General features: G+C 40.2%; 1 protein-coding gene across 1 annotated transcript in view; it reads right to left on the bottom strand.

Moving 5' to 3' along the window:
* The window catches only part of prkn (parkin RBR E3 ubiquitin protein ligase), a 24,629-nt gene extending 12,985 nt beyond the window's left edge, over positions 1-11,644 (bottom strand). Inside the window, exons 1-4 of the mRNA XM_080448750.1 lie at positions 11,592-11,644; positions 5,824-5,987; positions 4,842-5,037; positions 4,424-4,539 (exon numbers count right to left, since the gene is read on the bottom strand). Coding sequence (XP_080304876.1) covers positions 4,424-4,539; positions 4,842-5,037; positions 5,824-5,987; positions 11,592-11,598 — 483 coding nt within the window. The 5' untranslated portion in view covers positions 11,599-11,644. The remainder of the gene's footprint in view (positions 1-4,423; positions 4,540-4,841; positions 5,038-5,823; positions 5,988-11,591) is intronic.
* Between the last annotated feature and the right edge of the window lie 2,596 nt (positions 11,645-14,240).

The raw sequence follows: 14,240 nt of genomic DNA, 5'->3' as shown, positions 1-14,240 counted from the left end.
AGACTATGCATACGCACACGCACACACACACACACACACACACACACACACACACACACACACACACACACACACGGGCTGGCTGTGAGACAGTCAGACAACTTGTAATCTGACACTATAATGACATTTTATTTAAGTAGGGCTGCCCCCTGAAAATGGACGATTGGAGTAGTCAGTCAGAGACGGGGATTCTATGATTGGAGCAGTTTTTTTTACGGGGCCAGAGCTCAGCTCTGGACCTGTTTTAATGTTGCCCTCTTTTTTCTTCTGCCACTTTTGGCAGTTCTGGCTGAACCGTGCATACGCTTTTTACGAAACTTGGCCATATGGTAGATGGTCATGAAAAACTATCAAGAAATAATTCTCACAATCTTTCGTCAAAAGGTGGCGCTATAGCAAAATGCCAACTTTGAACAGGTACAACTCATGCCCTGTTTGACCTACAGCCATGAAACTTCAATATACATATGCGTCTACTCATGATCAACAACTTTCACACTCTGACTTTTGACCTCTGACCTTTAGATCTCCCAACATTTTGAATTATATGAAAAACGGTTCAAACCTATCTCCTCCTGGGATTTTTGAGTAATCTGCACGAAACGTTTTACACATGAACTTTGGACCTATGCCGACAAACATGTGCAAAAGATTTTCCATAAGTGAAAAAATTAAGCTTTAATGAGCCAATGAATATTGCAGTTTTATGACAATTATTCATCTGCCCCTAACATATACATGCAGACTCACATTTCTTTGAAACTTTGCGGTAATGTTGAGGGTCATTCCAAATATCACTGAAACCAATCTTACTCCAATTGGTCAAAGGGGGGCGCTATAGCATTTTTTTTTAAATGCAAACTTTAAACAGGCAAAAGTCATGCCTCGTTTGGCCGACAGCCATTAAACCTGCTTACACATGTGCCTTGACTCATGAGGAACACATGTATCACGTTGACCAGTAAGCTCCGCCCTTAGATTGTCTGCAATTTTGAGCAGTTTGAAAAACACTTAAACCCAGGATTTTTCTGCTATTTGCGTGAAATTGTATCATCTGAGTGATCTCCTTTTTCACAGGTTCTTGTCTGTTGGTCCAATGGCTTCTCCCTTAAACGTGTGCTTCACAACCTGAAGGTTGCCAGTTCAAGCCTCACTTGATACGGACTTCATTAAAGTTGCATTGCACACAACATGATTGTGTCAATTAATACATGTGCAATTGTTAAACATAACCTGAAATACTTATTTGAGAGGGTATGTTTTTGCAATGTATGACATACTTCATTCTGAAAATAGCCTATCTACAATCTCAATACTTTTCAGATAGCAACGTGTTTCTGAGCTTGTAGATCGACTGCTTTCACTGGTTCACTTTTATCTTCAACAGACAACCTCAGCCTGGACAAGGCTATAGCACTATAGGTAGTGTTGCAGCCCGTCAATCCGAAGGTTGAGGGTTCGATTCCTGTTAATGGCAATAGGTTGACACGTCCAATCAATCCATTCTGCTTCAATCTATTGTTTCCATGTCTCTCTCTCTTCAATCTATTCCGTTTCCATGTCTCTCTCTCCGCCCTTAGAGTGTCTGCAATTTTGAGCAGTTTGAAAAACACTTAAACCCAGAATTTTTCAGTTATTTGCGTGAAATGGTATCATCTGTCTGACCTCCGTTTTCACTGGAACAGGTCTGTTGGTCCAATGGCTTCCCGCTTAAGTGAATGTTTCACAACACCAAGGTTGCCGGTTCAAGGCTCACTTGGTGGAGACTTCATTTAAAGTGCATTGCAAACAACAAGACTGTATTAATGAATACATATGCAATTGATAAAGATAACATGAAATGCTTATCTGAGAAGGTCTGTTTTTGCAATGTATGACATGCTTCATTCTGAAAATAGCCGATCTACAATCTCAAAACTTTTCAGATAGCAACGTGTTTCTGAGCTTGTAGATCGGCTGCTTTCACTGGTTCAGTTTTATCTTCAACAGACAACCTCAGCCTGGTCAAAGCTATAGCACTATAGGTAGTGTTGCAGCCTGTCAATCCAAAGGTTGAGGGTTCGATTCCATGTCATACTTCATTCTGAAAATAGCCGATCTACAATCTCAAAACCTTTCAGATAGCAACGTTCTTTCTGAGCTTGTAGATCGGCTGCTTTCACTGGTTCACTTTTATCTTCAACAGACAACCTCAGCCTGGACAAAGCTATAGCACTATAGGTAGTGTTGCAGCCTGTCAATTCAAAGGTTAATGGTTCGATTCCTGTTAATGGCAATAGGTTGAGATGTCCAATCAATCCATTCTGCTTCCATCTCTCTCTCTTCAATCTATTATGTTTCCGTGTCTCTCTCTCTTCAATCTATTCCGTTTCCATGTCTCTCTCTCTCTCTCTCTTCAATCTATTCCGTTTCCATGGCTCTCTCGCTCTCTCTCTCCAATCTATTCCGTTTCCATGTCTCTCTCTCTCTCTTTCTCTTCAATCTATTATGTCTCTCTCTCTCTCTCTCTTTCTCTTCAATCTCTCTCTCTCTCTCTCTCTCTCTCTCTCTCTCTCTCTCTCTCTCTCTCTCTCTCTCTCTCTCTCTCTCTCTCTCTCTCTCTCTCTCTCTCTCTCTCTCTCTCTCTCTCTCTCTCTCTCTCTCTCTCTCTCTCTCTCTCTCTCTCTCTCATCATCATGTAGATCGGCTACTTTCACTGGTTTCTGTTCCGAGGAGACATACAATTTCTCTATCGGTAGATGGTTAGGGAACCAGTGATCTAGAGTAGTTAGCGAAACAAAGGCCTGGTCCATGAGGGACGGAAAGACTTATATATATCAACAGACACTATCAGGACTATCATATCTCTAGCTCAATGAGAAGAAAGGCAGCCTATGAGTCCAGAGGTCACCGGTTCGATCCCTGTCCCCGACAATGTGTTGAGGCGATCATGATGATCTGTCTCTCTCTCTTCAATCTATTCAGTTTCCATCTCTCTCTCTCTCTCCAGTTTCCATGTCTCTCTCTCTAGTTTCCATGTCTCTCTCTCTCCATCTCCAGTTTCCTTGTCTCTCTCTTTCTTCAATCTATTCAGTCTCCATGTCTCTCTCTCTCTCTTTCACTGGCCCCGTATTATCGCTGCTTGCAGCTATATTTTCTCTTTATTTTTGCCTGTTGATTTCTCCCCAATAGAGCGCCGAAGCCTGACATCACTGCCGCTAGAGGGCGCTATCCCCCTGGGTCACTGCGTTATTTTTTGTGTTGGAATCCTCGTAGGGAAATCTTAGATCGCGTCATAACTGTGTTCCAAAAAAAATCCCCCTGACCATTTTACTCATATGGATATGAAGCATCAACTGACTGTGAAAAAGTACTAATTTATCCAAAGAGTAAGAATTGTTTTTCTTCTTCTCCAAACACAGACGTTATCAAATGTAACTCAATATGATAAACGACACATACCTAACAAAATCACCGGGACGGTTTGTTTATTTTTGGAACTCAGTTCTTATATGACGCAATCTAAGATTTGCCTATATGGGAATTCCAATACAGGGGTAGTGGGAGTGACTTCAGGACTTCGGTACTCTATAGCGCCACGTTAGTTTCACTTGACCTTGTTGTCAGAATCCCCTGACCCCCGCCCCCGCTTTCTCTGTAAATATACCTTATGATTCTACTGAGCTTTATTCCATAATGTTCTGTAGTATATTGTATTGCATTGTCTGTATTATGTATTACTGATTAATTGAGTACAAAGGCGTTATCCTTTTAGCATAGGCTTTGACTATACTACCTGCACTGTTAACTCTCTCAGTGCAATGAAATAAAAAAACATGTTCATACTGTGCCAGCATTTTAATTATTTTTTTAAGTAAAGAAAAAGTGCTTAGGAAGCGAGATACAGCCTTTTTCAGTTCTAAGTTAAACAAGGAGTGAATGGAGCAGCAAAACTCTGGATTTTTCGTTCTGGCACTGAGGGCATTCAGAAAAAACTCGGGATAACTCGTGGCTTGGCACTGAGAGAGTTAATAAGCATGTTAATAAATTATTCAATCAATCAATCAATCAATCACCTACTTCTAAGTTAGTCTACCTACTTCCAGTAGGGCAAGTTAAAAACAACGAGTCATATTACAAGTTTCCAACAGTGTAAATAAAAAATACTCAGATTTTGAAATCCTCCCAGTTCTGAGAGGAACTCTGATTTCCATTGAAGCTGTCTAGGCCTTTCTTAACTCATTCACTGACAGACTTATTTCTGGCTGCGTTTGCCCACTGCCAGCAATTTTCGTTTTTTTTTTACCTTTCAACTGGTCACAGAAAATGTATATTCATTATGATGACACAAGATTTTGGCAGACAGACAGACAGATGGGTCAGGCAGACAGATGGGTCAGGCAGACAGACAGACGGGTCAGACAGACAGACAGACAGGTCTTACCCTGGTCAGTGTGAGTGTGTTTTGCTTACAGGCGGGACAGCAGACACGCAGTTTTCCAGGCTGGACCGAGTGACAGACACCCTTACAGAATACGTAGAAACTGCTGGAACCACTGGCTACACACACACACACACACACACACACACACACACACACACACACACACACTTGGTTAAACCCCTCCGTTTCAGTGGATGCAGGTTGCGGTCATAACAAAAATTAACCCATTAAAAACGGGAAAGCATCTGTCATTTCAGATTTTTGTGTTGGCTATTAAAAAATGGCAGATATACAAGCTCGCAGTGCGGCAAGAAGTCACATGCTGCGAGCTTGTACATCTGCTATTTTTTGAAATCTTGAAAGTTTGAGAACTATTTTAAAAGGCATTTGTAGAATTGGCCTCAGTACTCTTCATCACCTTGCGTTCTCTCGTCCTCCTCCTTCTCCTCCTCCTGTGCGTCTCCTCCCGTAGCCCCTCCCTCCAGGCGGGAGGTGGACAGGTCCAGTCGGGTCAGACTCTCTGCTCCCCCTCCAACGGGGGCGGGGCTGGGGGCGGAGCTCTGGCTGCGAGGCAGAACGACATGGACCGTGGTCTGTTCGGGTAGGTCGCAGCTCTGAGACACAGAGACACAGATACTGTACACATCACTATTTCCCAAACACTGGTTTGGGACGTATCCTTGGGTCACGGACCCATTTTGATGGGTCGCGAGTAAATATCCCTTTATTTTCTACATTTATTTTTTTATTACTATCCCCCCCTCAAAATCTTTCATGAATTAAAAACAAATTCAAACATTTTTCAAAAATAAATGTCCATACATTTTAAAATAAGTAAATAAAGAAGTAGTGAACATAGCCAATCTACAAGATCACAACGAGTCACATTTTTGTATTATTATTTTTTTTAAAACATGGCCCCCCTCAAGTATAAGGAGGGCAGTATGAGTCACCAGAACCAAGGACGGGTGTTTTCAATGAAACTATCATGGTTAAAATGGAGTTTGAAGTTACAATGGGTTTGTAGGAATTTAGGAAGGGGGCGAGTCTGATAAAACAAATATCAAATCTAAATACTGAATCAAGCAACTTAAAAACTGTCTGGGGTGAAACACAAAAGCCACAGTACATGTTAAAACCCAAACATGTTTGAAAGTGAAATATCCCTTTAAGTCTGTGAGGGAATTTCCCACAATTGATAGTGTTGTAACGTTAAATATTATATGGGGATAACGCTGTAATGTTAAATATGGGGATACCAGGGGAATCCTCCAAACGTCAGACATTAAGTAGGCTGTACTTCCAGGTGAGTATGCGCTTGGTGAGCAACTGTCATTGAAATGAGTGGGCGGGGGGTTTCAGTGCCTCCTCCAGATATAATATAGCTCTATGGTGCTAACCTTTAGCGTAGCGTCGTTGCGTAGCTCTCGTCCAGCGAAGATGACCCTGAGCTGGTCAGCCTGGACTCCCTGCTGCTTCCCCACCTCCACCTTTAACTGCTCCACACAAGACTCCTCCTCCACCTCCACCGCATAGCCTGCACTGGAGTTATAACACACATAGACTGGAGGGGAGGGGAGGGGATGGGAGGAGAGGAGAGGGAAAGGAGAGGAGAGGGAATGGTTAGACAAAAAGAGAGACGCATTCATTCATAAGTATATTCATTCAATTATTCATTGAGCAAGAGAGAGCGAGAAATCTGCATACTAATGTATTGTGGTATTGCTACTTTTTAAAGTAAAGATGTGAGTACTTCTTCTTCTTGTCACTGCATATCATTCGTTATTAGATTCAGGTATTAGAAAGCCACAGATGCGTCTACATTTCATCTGCAAAGTAAAATATATGTCCCTTCCCCGGGTTTTACACACACACACACACACACACACACACACACACACACACACACACACACACACACACACACACACACACACACACACACACACAGGGACAGAGAGTAAAAGAGATAAATAAACAAGACAGAGACTGCAGCCTCAGAACAACTCTTCATTAAGATGAAACTGATTTGGAGTCGAATCTAGTTTATTTTAATTCAAGATGTTTAATTGGAACAGTAAACCCCTCGAGATGCAACATCTCCTTCTCGAGGAGAATTGAATGAAATAAAAGAGAATTTAATTTAAATCAGTCAGACCGTCACCCCCGGCAACAGACACAACACACACACATACAGTGTGTCCTTGGCAAGTTTTACACTACCTTGGAATGGTAAAATATTTAAAACATATTTTGTTTGGATGCATGCATGCACGCACGCACGCACACACACACACACACACACACACACACACACACACACACACACACACACACACACACACACACACACACACACACACACACACACACACACACACACACACACACACACACACACACACACACACACACACACACACACACACACACACACACACACACACACACACACACAGAGAGAGAGCACGAGAGCAAGAGAGAGCAGGTGTTTCCCCTGGAGATGGATGCATTATGTATGGATGTGTGTGTGTGTGTGTGTGTGTGTGTGTGTGTGTGTGTGTGTGTGTGTGTGTGTGTGTGTGTGTGTGTGTGTGTGTGTGTGTATTTATATGCATACTACAGTATATATGTATGTATTTATGCACTTATGAATTTATACATGCATAAAGTTATGTGCATGTATGATGTATATATTCATACATGTATGTATTCATGTGTCAATGTATGTGTCAATGTATGTATTCATGCATGAACGTGTGTGTGTGTGTGTGTGTGTGTGTGTGTGTGTGTGTGTGTGTGTGTGTGTGTGTGTGTGTGTGTGTGTGTGTGTGTGTGTGTGCCCATAGCATCCCGATTTAGGGGCGAACAGTTTGTGAAAATAGCAGATCTCAACCTTTTTAGTTTGAACCAAAGAAATATCCCTCTACCTACCTTTAATCTCTGACCTATTAAAGAACCAGATATTAAACCTGCATTAACATTTACGATTTATAGGCAAACATATGAGTGTTTTATTAATAAATGTAAATCCATACAGGATGTCAGCTTATACTGACCAAAACTAACTGGAACAGGAACAAGGTATGCCACCTTTGGGAAACTGGGAGTACAGTTATATACAGTAGCATGTCTGCCTATATGTGCCTAATCAGTACATGCCTCAACTCCTACAATTCCAAGTGCTTGTCAGGGTGGGGGGTCCCCCAGTTCAGATAAGGTTGTTTTGGTGGGTCCAAAAATGTTACTTTTCAGGATTTCAAAAATAGATCTAGTAGGGGGTTAATTACGAAAAAGATATTGTTTCTGCCCGACAGCAACGATAAACACTAGTAGCCTGTAGTCACTACAGGCTACTAGTGTTCCCATCTATGCAAATATACATTATGTTCCGTATCAACATACTGTACAGTAGAGTATATTTACATAGAGGTACTAGCTCACCTGGGGGTGCCTGGCTGCTGGATCAGCCAGTTAGTAAGTAAGTAGCCTTGGGAGCCAACAGTTTTCCCCATCCACCACGTGGCCCATAGGGCAGGAGCCCTATCTCCAAATGGCCATCATTTTAACCCATTCAATCCAGGAACGCATCTGTGTCATTTTAGATGTCTTTGGCTATAGCAGATATACAAGCTCATAGCTATTTTTGAAAAAAATAATCGTGAAAATGTGTGCACATCTTTGAATATATACATTTTTAACTCAAATCTTTGCTTCTGGGGGTCCACAAAATATTTTGAGACAGGGAGGTACTCAAAATAACTGTTATGATTTAGAAGACATTTGTAGAATCCCCAGAAGCAAAGATTTGAGTTAAAAATGTTCGCTTTAAAAAACATAAATATTCGCGATTAAAAAAATATATAGCAGATCTACAAGCTTGTAGCGCGGCACTCGGTGCCATGCTTTCTGCTCTGCAGCACCGCGCTTGTGGAACAGCCTTCCAATCGATTTGATAGCACCGCAGACCCTGGACTATTAAAACAGGCCTAAAACACTTTTTATTTAGGAAGGCCTTAAATTGTTGTGTAACTACTGTCAGCAAAATCCTTTTGTGCTTGACATGTTTAAAACCTGCTTTTAACCTTCTATGATTGATTACATGTTTTAACTACAGTATGTAGCACTCTGAGATTCCCTGTGAATGAAAAGTGCATTAGAAATAAAATGTATTATATCATTATCATTATCATTATCGTGCTTGGCGTGAATAGCCCTTTACTTTGAACTTGAAACAGATAATCTGAACTAATGAAACATCAGATAGTAACCTGAACTGGTAAACTAGTAAATCATCAAACTCATTTCAGCTCAACTCAAAGTGCAGCTAATCATTCGTTGCCTCCTTCCTATGATGTAAGACAGTTTTGCCCTCTGACATCATGCACACACACCCACTCCTACCAGACTGCTCGTCACATCTCCATCTGAAGAGAGGTGGTTGTTAAGTACCAATGACTCAATAATTAATTACCAATTAGCCTGGCATCTGGCACCTGACACACACTCACGGCTATTTGAAATGAGCAGATCTACAAACTCGCAATATGATGCGTTGTGAGCTTGAAGATCTGCTTTTTTTTATCTTGAATGTAAAATATTTGGAATAATGTTGAAACATAACTGTATACAACACAAATCTTATATGGGGGTACCTGGCACGAAATATTTTCAGATAGGGATCCGCGGACAAATACATACAGTACATGTCAAGGAAAAACAAATACATGTTAAAATGTTCATGCATTTTTTTTAAAGTTCAGAAATGGTGGAAATAGCAGATCTACAAGCTCACGACATGCGACACGTTGTGACTTGTGAGTTTGTAGATCGGCTACTTCCACTATTTTGCAACTAAATATGGCGTATTTTGGCCATAATACGAGGCATTATTGATTTTTCGTACATAATTGATTTTGATTATTGTCAGTCATTTCTTTGTGTATTGAAGTTTTTTTGTTATGTCTGCCCTTCTTTATGAGGCCTAAAAGTCACACAATTAAATCGTTAATCGCAATTATTTGTGTGACAATTAATCGTCAAATAAAATGTCAGAATCGTGACTGCCCTAAGTAAGTCTCTATGTTTTACACATTTTTATCCAAAAGTATTAATAGCTTGTGACTAAATAACTACATAGGCCTGTCACAATTATTACATAATCGTCTAATCGCAATTATTTGAGATAATTGCAATTATTTTTGCATAATCGCCATAATCGTCTCCATGTTGAAAAAGTTTCACACATTTTTTAAATATTAAAAAAAGCAGAAATAGCAGATCTACAAGCTTACAACGCGTCACTTTGTGAGACGTTGTAAGCTTGTAGATCTGCTATTTCCGCTATTTTACATTACTATTACATACTATTTTACAAAATTATTAAATAATTTCTTTGCATATTGATATTTAAGTTATTTGTCATATCTGCCCTGTGCAATTTTTGATTACGAAGCCTAAAAGACAAACAGAAATGTAATTTGTATTCATATGTCCCAATGTTCAACGCCAAACAAACACACAATTAAATCGTTAATCGCAATTATTTGAGTGACAATTAATCGTCAACTTAAATTTGAAATCGTGACAGCCCTATAACTACACTGGATCAATCGATTCGGTCAGCGGTGGTCTAAAGGTTAGAGGAGCGCACTTGTTGCCTGAAGGTTGCCGGTTAGATTCCCTGGACCGGCAGGAAAAATATGGGTGGGGGCCACCACTCACCCCTCTCCTAGCCTCGATCTGCAGGCTTTTATTTTTTATTTTTGCTCAAACCCCTCTCCAAACACTGCTGAAGTGTCCTTGAGCAAGGCACTGAGAAGTCAGTGATTCTAACCAGCCCATGCAGCATTGCCAATCACTACTGAACATTGCTGGCACACCGCTTCCATCCACTGTTGTATTTCACAGAGAAACCATGAGTGTTCCCCATACACCCAGGGGAAGACTTAATATAAAGGGATATTTCTCTTTCAAACATGTCTGGGGTCATTTTAACTACTACTCAGGCTTTTGTGTTTCACCCCAGACAGTTTTTAAGTTGCTTGATTCAGTATTTAGATATTTGATATTCCTTTTATCAGACACACCCCCTTCTATACAAACCCATTGGAACTTCAAACTCCATTTAAACCATGTTGGATTAATCGAAAACACCCGTCCTCGGTTCTGGTGACTGATATTGTCCTTCTACTGCATGAGGAGGCCGTGCTTTTTCAATAACTTTTTTTCATTTCATTTTATTAATTGTTTTCATTTCCCCCCCCCCCAAAAAAAAAGTAATTGAAAAAACACAGTCTCCATCTCCTCAAGCATTAGAAGGACAATATCAGTCACCAGAACCAAGGACGTGTGTGTTTTCAATTATTCTAAAATGGTTAAAACAGAGTTTGAAGTTACATTGGGTTTGTATAGGAAGGAGGCGTGTCTGATAAAATGAATATCAAATATCTAAATACTGAATCAAGCAACTTAAAAACTGTCTGGGTGCTCACAAAAGCCTGAGTAGACGTTAAAATCACCCCCAACATGTTTGAAAGTGAAATATCCCTGTAATGATAATGGCAGTGGCACATGATGTCCAGACATTTTATTTGACACGGGTGGCGCACTGTAGGGCACTGTCTTTTGCAGGGGTGGCATGTAGGGCTGTCATGATCATGACATATTACTTAACAATTACTTCTCATACAAAACAGTGTGATTAATGATTTCATTAGGTTTGACATGTCTTGTTTTTATCTGACTTTGTGTTCCTTGTGTCCTCCCTATTCTTTAACCTCTTGCATGTGCAACACATTGGGTGTGTTTACAAAACAAACAAAAGCAAAACAACAACAGCAACAAAACGAACTAATGTGACAATAAAGTTGAACTTAGTGTGCTGTGTGGCTATACCTTAGCTACCTAGTACCTACATGGTTAGCTTGACCAACACTGCTGTGTTTTTGTCCATGCACGTTGTAAACGACACACACACACACACACACACACACACACACACACACACACACACACACACACACACACACACACACACACACACACACACACACACACACACACACACACACACACACACACACACACACACACACACACACACACACACACACACACACACACACACACACACACACACACACACACACACACACACACAACATACCTATCATGTCACTGACTGTCCCCCAAAAGTCCTCCACTTCATGCACCACAACGCTGGACTGGACAGGACCCCAAGGGGGTTCTGGGAAATGGAGTCCTGAAGCTTTTAGGAGACGACAACATCACATGTTATTAAAATATTATAATATAATGTAATACAATCCGTGTATGTGATATTTAACCAGGATTAATTTACAAGTTATACCTTGTAAAATGTTAAAAATGAATGAATGGGGTGTTTATGTAGGATTTGTGGCTGTGTTGTGAATGTGATGTCATGTGACGATTTCGCATATATGGAATCATGGGAAATGTAGTCCTAAATTCTAATACTACAGTAGCTATGGATCACACGGTCGTCTGTCACGACCGTCGTGGATGAACTTCAACCTGGTGTTTGCACTTTCTCCCTTTTTGGTCCGTAGTCTACATTAACTTACATATTTCAAATATAAAGTGCTTGCGCAATGGCCACAGATGTTAAAATTATGTATAGGTCCTCAGAAGTAACTGTATCCTCGTATTGTTCAATACAAATACTTTTAATCCGATCGGTGGCTATTCTTTACATATAGAGTTATAATGTATCAGAGTGCAATACACCTCCCAACCAATAGGGCCTCGTGGCTGAAAGCATATGGAGAAAATACGAAGAAAATGGCCACCAATCGGGAAAAAAATGCTTTTTATTGAACAATACGGAGGATACAGGTACTTTTGAGAACCCGTACATAATTTTAACATCCGTGGCCATGGGGTATGCACTTTATATTTGACATCTAAACGTTTATGTAGATGTACAAACCAAAAAGGGAGAACATGCAAACACGAGAAGGAAGTTAATCCATGACTGTTATGATATGACATGATATGTTCCAGGGCTACTACTGTCTATAGAGCTACATAATAATATATTATTATTATTTTCAAACAAATATACATCATTATTTGAATACAATACAACCCATACATGCATCAGTTATGATTCAAACGGTACATTGTTTTCGGATTTTATTTAATTCGTCAAAATACACGGCAAATATTTAAACGTCCAAAAACATGACGTCATATCCAAGCGCCGCGGACTATAGATGGGTTTCCGCGCGACGTCATCACAGAGCAGAGTGCGCGATCTGCGCATGCGCGGGGGAGAACGAACCGGAAGCGCCATTCACTCTCTCGTTATTTTCGGGATTTAGATAGGCATAATGCTGCTATTATAGGCATAATAGGCATAATGCTGCTATTATATACAAACAGATCCAACTTTCGACAAATCATTTTTATTGAGTAAAGAAGATATTACAAACTGCATCATTTAATCTACTTTCATTAAACCTGGTGAAGACCATTTATTTTCTGAATGTACAGTGGCCAGAGATGCTGCGGGTAATAGCGCCCTCTACAGGCTCATCCCGCCACTGCGCGCGCATCATCCTCTATGTTTACAAACAGGAAACCCATCTATAAGCTGATCTACAAGCTCACAGCGAGGGTTGAGATCTTGTAGATCGGGTTATTTTCGGCACTCCGCACCGCTGCTGTACGACGAAGTAATAAGCCGGGCTTCATAATAATAAATAAAGAGAAAAAAGGAAAATAAGTAGAATGAAGGGGAGTGGTGTACCGTGTAAAGTAACTTACATTTACTCGAGTACTGTACTTAAGTACAATTTTGAGGTACTGGAGTATTTCAAATTTTCAGTACTTTTACTTTACTCAGTACAAAATGTGAGTACTATCTTCCACCATGGATGGAGTTGTTTATGAATGGACTATTTACCATTATCATTCATTTAATCCTTTAATTACTTTTTAACAATACAAACCGTGCGTAATATATGTTTAAAAGCATAATAAATGCATAGGTTTGTATCGTCCTAGCCATGGATCCAAGACGGTCGTCTGTCATGATAGTCATGGATGAACTTCAACCTGGTGTTTGCACTTTCTCCCTTTGTGTCCCGCACATCTACATATATATTCATATTTCAAATATAAAGTGCTCACCCCATGGCCACGGATGTAAAAAAATATGTTCGGGTCCTCAGAAGTATCTGTTTCTTCCGTATTGTTCAATAAAAAACATTTTAATTCAATCGTTGGCCATTTTCTCATGGAGTTATAACGTATCAGAGGAGTGCAGTACACCTCGCAACCGATAGGTTCGCGTAGTTGAAAGCATAATTATACGAAGAAAATGGCTACCAATCGGATTGAAATTTTTTTTTTTTTACAATACGGAAGATACGGGTACTTTTGAGGACCCGTACATTATTTTAACATCCGTTGTCATGGGGTAAGCACTTTATATTTGAAATCTGAACGTTTATGTAGATGTACGGGCTGTAAATTGAGAAAGTGTAAACACTATGTTGAAGTTCATCCATGACTGTCATGCTTCAGGGGTGATAGACCTAAAACGGACGTCATATCCGAAGGCGTAACGATTGGGGGAAAAGAACCGGAAGTGGAGTTGTTTATGAATTTTAATAACTTCTTTGCATTTTTTTTCTTCCATTCTTTGTCTTTCTCTGTACAGAGGGTCGGACCGACGCCTCGCGCTGCCGTTTCAACCAGAAAATATGGAATAAAATCTAGATTTATTCCATATACAAACGGTGTTATTATAATTTTAGAGTTATTATTC

Source organism: Gymnoscopelus braueri, assembly GCF_963280865.1.
Source record: "Gymnoscopelus braueri genome assembly, chromosome: 14".
NCBI classification, from domain to species: Eukaryota; Metazoa; Chordata; class Actinopteri; order Myctophiformes; family Myctophidae; genus Gymnoscopelus; species Gymnoscopelus braueri.
Note: the sequence above shows the minus strand (reverse complement) of the source record. Positions and strands in the feature narration are given on the sequence as shown.